We start from the raw sequence: 9,302 nt of genomic DNA on the forward strand, positions 1-9,302 counted from the left end.
GAGTTAAGTCTTGATGTGGATACTGAGTGGCCATGAGAAACAGATGACCCAATGAAAGGACCATTAAGCAGCTTTTTCTTGTTAATTTAGAATAGATAAATTGTGACGACTTCAGTAATGTCTGAATCGTATCTGTATCGCTGTCCAGTCAAAAGCAATAAACTATGTAAACAGGAATTCTCTAGCATCTCAAGCTGTAACATAACAGCTAAAAACAAATTCTAGGAAGCCAAATGATATATTAAACCTAATTTGTGATTGTAGATAGGACTTTGTTGTATTTATATATACATACACGAATAAACATCCACCTAGGTTAACTTATTCTGTACATGTGACTAATTAGTTTTTAATCTGTTCTAAACAACAAATAACACCCTCGTCCAAATATTGACAAAACACAGAAAAGAGAAGAAAACAAACAAATCCAACGAGGTGAACTTGATAAAGAAAAAATATTTCAAATAAAATATAAATAGCATGCATAGAATTGAAGCATATAATAAATACTAAAGATTAATATAACTTAATTCCATAGTGATCCTTGCCTTCCTCAAAGCAACATAAAAACACGACTTATGTTGTAACATGCAGATTTAATTATTACTTTTTATATTATACTATACTATTATACTTTTTTTTTTTTTTTTTTTACTTTTCCTCCTTTAAATCTGATTATCTGACTGAATAGTTATAAACAGGTGATGGACAGTATAAGCAGCTCTGTGCAGTGTTTTCCTATTAAATTCAGTTGTAGACAGATTGAGGAGTATATATTTAATACTGACCTCTCTGATGCTTGAATCAGCCCTCCTTCTGCAGTCACTGTGTGCAACACTAGTTTTAGATTCCAGATATCTTATATTCAAGATAAAAATGCAGCTTTCCATCAATATTTCATGCACAGCCGTTTTTAACCCGTCCCTCATTAGCTATGCTTTGATGTACTTCACTTTACCCCCTCCTCTTGAATTCCCAAACACATGAAACTTGATGGTATGTGCTGGTTTAGAAACCATTCCCCTCACTTATTAAAATGAGACAATGTGTTTATGATTGCCCCCCTCCGCTGTGTCTCTCTTCCCTTTGATCCGTCCTCTCTGCGTCAGCCTCAAATGTTAGATATTCAAATCTGGTTACATTTATTTTTGTTTCCTTTACAGGAGATGGGCACATCTGACAGACTGACTATTAGGTGTTATTATTTCCCCTTTTTTCAATAGACAGCACTTCATACACTACACGTAAACCTTGTTTTGACTGAGGAGGTTACAACCATTGTCATAAAGCTTTGGAGGCAGGCGAGAATACAAATAGACAGATTCTGAATAAAAAAAGTGTTGAAAGGGTTGTTTTTGAAAAGCAACTGAGGTTTAAAACAAGCCCCTCCCCACTGGGTCATCCTCCATCTGTGATGCCCAGTCTTGTTTTCTCCGACTGCCAGTCCAACAACTGTTAAGAAAAAGCAAAGTGTCGGTTTTCAACCCTACGCCTCTGCCGCGTGATGAGGTTGTCAACTGGAACGGGCCATTTTATTAATAAATCTCACTAGAATGATACAAATGTACGAATGCGTCTCTCAAACTTTGACCGTCGCCCAAATGAAAGCATGACATGAAATGACATAAAACATTTTTGAAGCCATACCAATAAGAATGCTCTCAGAAAATGTTTACCAGACCCAAACTTACTCCTTTAACTAACTTTATACATCTATGTAAACTTTATGTATCAGAATTGTATTTCCCAGCACGGTCTAAAAGGTCTAAATCAGGGGTCTCAATTTATGCACTAATGACGGTTTCATAATCTTATCTTTTATTTTACAGTACAGACTTAATTTCCTAGAAAGACTGCAAATTCACAGGATAGAAATTGTCTCTCTTTTTCGTTTTCTTTTTTTTTTTTTTTTTTTTTACATTTAATCATTAGAAAATTGCTCCTACCTGCTCAAGTTGTCAACATTTGAGGTTTGACCACTAATTTTCCACAGCGCTCTTGACACTAGCTTATCTTTGTCAACCCAAAAGAAAGGTTGAACTTAAGGACAGAAGTTTTCCAGAGAGGTGGATAGTTGTTTATATTTTGGAGTTAAACGTGTCTCATCTACGCCGACAAATTCAAGTAACTAGTACTACCAACAGGATTAGTAACCATGCAGATCAGTAGAGATGGTATGTAGATTAGATGGACAGACGAGTTGCTCAGCCTCAGAGAGGTTATAGTTTACATTTAAAAACCGGCTTCATAAACACACACCTAAAAAGAACACATTTATTTTGGAGTGTAAAATTATTTCTTGTAATTAGTTTTCACCAGCTGTAACTACATTTTCCATTACCCCTTCTTTGTACATGTACTTCTTTGTGATTCATATTATTTTACTATAAAAAACAAACACAAAGGTTTAAGAGATGCAACTAAAGATTATTATACATTATGGATTTGTCTGCGGTTATTGTCTACATTTATCAAATAATTGTCTATCAAGTGTCAGAAGAAATGCCCGATGCAATTTCCCAGAGTCCAGTGTGATGTCTTGAAATTGCTTGTTTCGTCCAAACAAAACCACAAAGATATTCAATTTAAAATAAAGAAAAGCAGCACATCCTCACTATTGAGAAGCTGTAACAAGAAAATGTTTGGCATTTTTACTTGAGAAATGACTTAAATGATTAATCTATCAACAAAAAAGCTGCCAATTGCTTGTCGTCCGGTCGATTCATAGATAGAAAATTACAAAACAGACCTTTCTCAGTTTCCTACATCTAATAAAACCAAAAGCCGGTTTATTGTTTTTGTTTTTAGCACCATAAGATGTAAAGTGATGGTACTGTCACCTAGCCGGCGTAAATTTCATCAAAATTATTTCTTTTAAGTGGAGATTTCAAATCCAAGGCAAATCTATACGTCCACCTGAACCAGATGTATTACCGTGTGGCTGTAACATGTCAGTTCTGCATTCCCTCTGACAATCAGCTGTGGGTGAGGGCTAGAACAAATTGAGGGGGACAAGTGGAACAAGCCTGAGTGTTTATTTGTTGTTGTACGCTCGCCATGCTCTAAATTAGACGTCACCGCTGTTTCTTGTCACCAGCCGAATCCAAATGTGTTGCAGGCAAGAGATACTTAAATTCGATTTACAGGCTCTAACGTGATTTAAAATGAGCTCCTCTTGGCTCGCCCGGACAGATTGACAGCGTTGTCTTTATCACCGCTTTGTTTTATTTTTGGCTGTTTACTCTGCCTCTCAGCTGTCATCTCAAACGATGGCTTTAAAGGAAGCCGGCTTCGATCTCCCAAGATCTGGAGAGAATAAGCATCCTTTTATGTTCTAAGTGCTTCATATGACAAATATGAAAAGGAATTCAAGAGAGAGCTGACAAGTTTTTTGTCGCCCCGTTCCTCAGCTGCAAAGAGCTGTGCAAGGAGAAGTCAAACCTGCAATCTTAGAACATGAGAACCCATAGAAAACCGAGCAAAGAGGTAGACCCCTCTCGTTCAGGGTCTTGCTGGGTCATATGTATTAAATGCAACTTAATGTACAAACAAAAGGCATTTCTGTCTGTGTAAAGCTGAGTCTTGAATGCACTGTAGCTTGTACATGCAGCAGTGCAGCGAGTTCCTGTGCTTGTTCATACAAGACAAATACCATTTAGTTGTGCAGCAATGTGATCAAAAACAACAGCACTCGAGTATTAATAAGTCCCACAATGGATTTTATTCACCTTGGATATCCACAGCAATTTAACAAGCAGAACAAATGACCTTGACAAATTTCTTTTAATATTTAAAAAGGTCCTTGAATCTATTTTCCCAAAAAATCAACCAGGAGATAAATAATACATCTGTTCCTTCCTCTGCACAGAATAGGAACAGTTTGACATTTTTGGGAAATAAAACTAAAAACTAAAAAGAGTTTTGACACCACTCTCGTATCTGTGCGTTAAATTAGCGAAGAGCCAGTGAGATTAGCTTAGCATGCTGACTGGAAATGGGGGGGGACGACACAGCTTGTTTTTACACTTTGGTTCTTGTATTAATTCAATAATAAGATACAGTGTTGATCAGTGAGTTTTAGAGGTGCTGGTAGGCAGATTTTCTACTTTTGGACCGAGCCAGCGTCGTTGTTTTCCAGCCTAAGCTAAGGTAAGCTAATTGTCTCTTGGCTGTAGATTTGAGAGTGGTTGACTAGTCAGGTGTAGATTGTGCGGCCTGCCGTTTGCTGTGTATTTCACGCAGCGTTCTCCCGTTCCACTATCTGCGTGTAACCAATTTCAAAATACTCCTTGGCTACGTGGAACAACATCAACCCTTTGAGCTAGCAACCTACACGCTGAAAACGGCAAGTTAGCCCAACCGTCCCCTGGTCCCCAACGGTACGAACGGAAACAAGCTGCACCCAGCTGCAAATATATGCAAGAATATGAGAGCGTATCGACCATCTCATCTCAAAAAAAGTAAAAAGTGTATTTTCCAAAATATCAAACTATTCCTTTGAGTATGGCTCCGGGAAGCAATTAGCTTAGCTTAGCATAAAGGCTGAAAGTGTGGGGAAATTGCTAGCCTGACTTTGTCAAACATTTGCCTACCAGCACCTCTGAAGCTCACTACCAGACCTTTTTCACAGCAGCCATTTTGACATGAAATAGTTGTGCAAACAGGTGTTACCAATTATACTAATTAAGTTTCTCTTCCATTTAGTGTAGCAGAACCTTTCAGAGCCAACATGCACAATAGCAGCTCCCTGTTTAATCTGAATGAGACAGAACCTTAAATAGTATCACTGGTAACCCTCCTCTTCCAAAATGGCTGCTGTGAAAAGGCCTGTTAACACACTGTATCTCATATGTTTAATTAATTCACACAAATGTGTAAAAATTATTATTTTACGTTGAGTAACACCACACAGTTCCTGGTGAGGTTGCCAGGCAATGAGACAGTGCTGGGCAGATGTTCGTCAACAAATATTTACAACAATATTTAGTCCCACTGAAAACACTTGACAAACACAATTTGTGATATTAAAAATATTGATAGTTGGCTTTCTTCCAGGCTTTATTCTAAGCTTAGCTAATGGCCTCCTGGCTCCTGCTCCTTCGTTAAATGACAGCCAGTACCTCTACTTCTTGGATAGAAAAAACAAATATGGGAATTTCTCAAAATTTTGAACTATTAATTTAAAAGTGCTTCAGCTCATGAAGGCCTTTTACTGAAGAAGAATGCGAAGGACTAAAGTCTTCGCTCTTCGGTAAGTGATCATGTGGGTTGAACTCAATAAAATGTATTATTTTAGCAGCATTTGTTGACAGAATATTTAGTAGACACATTGGTGACCACAAAGAATTGTAAAGTTTCTCAGCTGTTTGTGTGTTCACAACTCTGTGGGTCACAACAAGTTCAATAAGATCATGTTTAGTCACAAGAAATGAGATGTCATTGTAGTACTAATGAATCCCACATTGCTTTTAATGTCTGTTGCAGTCTCTTTACATGTCTCATATATTAAGTCCAGAGGCCTGGCGGTCCAGTTGCCCCCTAGCTGCGATGACAGATGTCACAGCACTCCAGACAAAACTCGAGACATTCGGTCGGCTCACAGCAAGTCTCGAATAGCACAGAGTGGCAGTGGGCGTTGCAGTTGAGCTCCTCCACGGGCGCCTCCTGGATGGCCGAACAGCAGCGCGCGCAGGCGTGGCAGCAGGAGGAGCAGAGTGTGTGGAGGCACGAGGAACAGGCCTCCAACAGACCCAGGAGCAGCACCGACCCCTGGCACGACAGGCACGCCAGCAACAGCTGTAAACAGGAGTCTGTGGGTATCAGTGAGGAAAAAATTCAGTGATTTAGCAACAAATATCATATCTGAGGTCACAAAGAAGCTGTTGTATGTTCTAAAAGCCTGTCAGACATCGTCGGATACGGGTATTAGTGATTCTATTAACCCCTAAATTAATCTCTTGCATGCTTGTTTGTTGTGCCAAGTAGAACTTAAAAGAGAAACTACTCTGCAGCAGTGATCAAGTGTGATTGTGTTTACTTAATCACAGAGCTTCGTTCAGTCCTCGGGGGACAATAAAAAAGGCCGCAGAGGCTGCCAGTGATGAACAACAACTAGGAATAAGCTGTCACAACATAATTGCTCTCCTACTCAAATTAGGTGCAGATGAAATTGCATACATTAACCCCACCGGTGGGTTGTAGTGCATCTCGCGATCCTAGCCGTTGTGTTATTACTCAGCTACCGTTTTTCATCCTCACAAGGACCAGATAGCGAGTGAGCTCATGCAAATCAAGCTGTTTTATCCTGTTTACTCAAGGAAGTAAATGAAAAGGAGATGGCAGAATTCCCTGGGGAGTGGGGTTCAGCGTTTTCCTGCTTAGACGCTCCAATTATACACTCCCCACACATAACTTATGCTAATATCTATATATGCGTGTAGATGAAAAAGGGAGAATTACGTGTGGCCACTGTATTGATGTAATGCATAACTTCATAGAGGTAACAACATGAACACAATGATAAACAAGGAGTGGCCCTCTGCACGCTTTGATAGAACTGGAAGAAAGTGCAGCAGTTTGAAAGTCTTTAAGGGAAACTTCCATTTGTGTAAAAAGAGAGATTGTCTTTGGTGGAAACAGAACATTTTAATGTACATGTTTTTAATGCTTGCTTATTGTAAGTATATTTTTATTGAATTTTTTTAAATTACCAATGTTTTGAATTAAACAGTGTGTGGAGGTGAGCCGCATTATTGTGCCTACCAGCAGGTGTAGCAGTAGGTTGGTGCGATCCAGCCATGTTGCCCCTGCTCCTCCTGCTCCTCCTGCTGCTGTTGCTGTGCACCGACATGCCCGACATGCTCGAGCCCTGCAGTCGGCTGAGGCCCGGGGAGAGAGGAGGCCGTCTGTGGTCTGGGACTGCAAGGCCACATTGTGGGCAGGTGGGCTTCTGGAGGTCACAGTGATGCTTCTTCTTAAACCCTGCTGCCTCCTGTGAGGCCTCTGCTGGCTGGGCTGCAGCGGGCAGAGGCTGAGCTGGGCAAGATAAAGACAGACATACAGTGACGATAGTATTGGCTTGTTTGGGTTATTTTTTACTCTTTTTTAGTTAGATTATTTTGTAATTTGCTTAAACATCATTTGGTAGGGTCCTTAAAATCCAATAAAGTACAATGTAAAGTAAAGGGGTTCCACATTATTAGTTAATTTTGTGGCCCTGTCTTGTAGAGCAGTGGGTCCCAACCTTTTTTTTAGGGGACCCTTTTTCTGTCTTAAAGTAAACTGACGACCCCTAACTCATTGACATATTTTATTGATATTTCATAATATATTCAACATATACAGAACAACTGATGGCTGAAACTATATAATGAACCCAAGTATGAATGCAATAACTGCAGAATGTTTGCGTAAAACAAGCAAAAAATTTAATTAAAGTAATTTTTTAATTAATTAAATTAATTTTTAGCATTTTTAATATATTTAATATATATTGCATATTTGCAGGAAATATTTATTCTATAATACTATATTCTATAATATTTTCTGACATTTTTAGTAACTTTTTATACAATCTTCTGTCTGTATTATGTGTTTTTTTAACAACCATACATCCTTAATAGAGTTCTTATTTTGACATATTCAGTGCTTTCTCCTCTCTGATAGATTGTTTTAACTGCATACATTTCTAATGCAGGATGAATATAGTTTGTTTTCAGGTCTTAAATAGTCTTAAATAAATAACAATTGAAAGGATTTTTACACCCCTTAAAATCAAGAAGGCCTTGCGACCCCCTGCAAAGCTTTGGCGAACCCAAGGTTGGGAACCCCTGTTCCCTAGACGGACCCTATGTCAAAACCTTTATTGGGGAGTTGGCAGTTTATTTCTCACTGTTATTACCTGAAAGTTTACAGCAGGACAGAGTTAAATACTTGATTTCAAAGTGGACTATGATAAATGCACATGCAGAGTGGCACAGATGATGCATTCACTGTCCTACCTCAGCTTACTGTATGGTATCCTTTCTCACTAACTCTGCCAATCTGGTTTTTCAGTCAAACCCCTCATCAAGAGTCACAACATTTAATTATGGTCACTGTATTGTTCGCTGTTCAGGTCTCACGGTTTCCACTTACTGCTGATGAGGTCAGTGGGGATGGTATTTCCTCTGTTCACAGGGTCACATGCTGAAAGGATTTCCTCTGCTGATTTTAAAGACACGCTACCTTGAGACACATCAAAAGAAAGTCATATTAGCTGAGAAGCTATCAAAAGATATGACAGATTTCCCACTAACCACACCGACATAAAACATCTGTAAATTCAGGATTTCTGAAAACAATTTGCTTGAATTTTTTGGTTGATTCTTTTGGAATATATTCAAAATTACATAATAACATTACATAATGTGATCATTAAACAAGGTGTTTCAGTGGGAAATCCATGTCACAGGATGTTTTTATTGAGTGTCAGGGGATCTAACACAGTGCCCGGTGTGAAGTTTCTTGGGGAAACACAGAAACTTTTCAATATTGTTGGGATAAAAATTGTAAATTTTACACATAATGAATTTGTTTATCGGGTGAAGCTTAAAAACAAGTGGGCTGAGCAGCATTGTGTATGTATTAGAAAAAATTTGCTTATTTCAGGTCAGAGTACTTGCCTTTAGTCGGGTTGCTCTGTTCCTCTGTCCTGTCCACAGGTACATGGTCTCCTGGTAACATGTCTGATACTCATGACTGCTCAGGATCTGTGTTTCACTTTTCACCGTTCACACTGTCCATCCTCGTTCTTCTGCCTGCACCAAAAGGTCAGGAAACCTCCAACAACACCCAACATGCCGGCCTGAGTCACCGCTCAGGAGACTGTGAGCTGTACTGTGGGTGTGGGTGTGCGTTGGGGGTTTTTTTTGTTGTTGACTTAATAACACTCCCCCTTCCCAGCAGATCTCTGAATGGCCGCCCTTAATATGCTGATCACAGAACAGCTGAGTCGGCCGAGGCCTGGTCGCTTGACTTCAGGTTCCCCTCTGTGTTCTGCTTTTAGTCACCTAACACAATGGAGACACATACCCCACAAGTGTGTCAGCTGAATACTGTATGTAAGCAAGCTCTCTCGCCCTCTTATGTATACACACACACACACACACACACACACACACACACACACACACACAAATCTGTCAAAGTTGTATGATATCAAGAATTCAGTATGTAAATAAATGCAGTTACTAATTTGCTCTTTAATTATGTAATTCATACCTTCAAATTAATAGTTTGTTAGTCAGTTAGTTTTAATTTCT

General features: G+C 39.1%; 1 protein-coding gene across 1 annotated transcript; it reads right to left on the minus strand.

Annotated features, from left to right (window-relative positions):
- Positions 1-3,698: 3,698 nt before the first annotated feature.
- LOC127352793 (myoD family inhibitor domain-containing protein-like) lies at positions 3,699-8,900 on the minus strand. The gene is made up of 4 exons (XM_051381487.1): positions 8,664-8,900; positions 8,137-8,226; positions 6,763-7,035; positions 3,699-5,810 (listed from the first exon to the last, which is right to left on the minus strand). The coding sequence occupies exons 1-4, from the start codon at positions 8,722-8,724 to the stop codon at positions 5,539-5,541; spliced, it is 696 nt and encodes a 231-aa protein (XP_051237447.1). The 5' UTR covers positions 8,725-8,900; the 3' UTR covers positions 3,699-5,538.
- Positions 8,901-9,302: the final 402 nt, after the last annotated feature.

Source organism: Dicentrarchus labrax, unplaced genomic scaffold (assembly GCF_905237075.1).
Source record: "Dicentrarchus labrax unplaced genomic scaffold, dlabrax2021, whole genome shotgun sequence".
In the NCBI taxonomy this organism is placed as follows: domain Eukaryota; kingdom Metazoa; phylum Chordata; class Actinopteri; family Moronidae; genus Dicentrarchus; species Dicentrarchus labrax.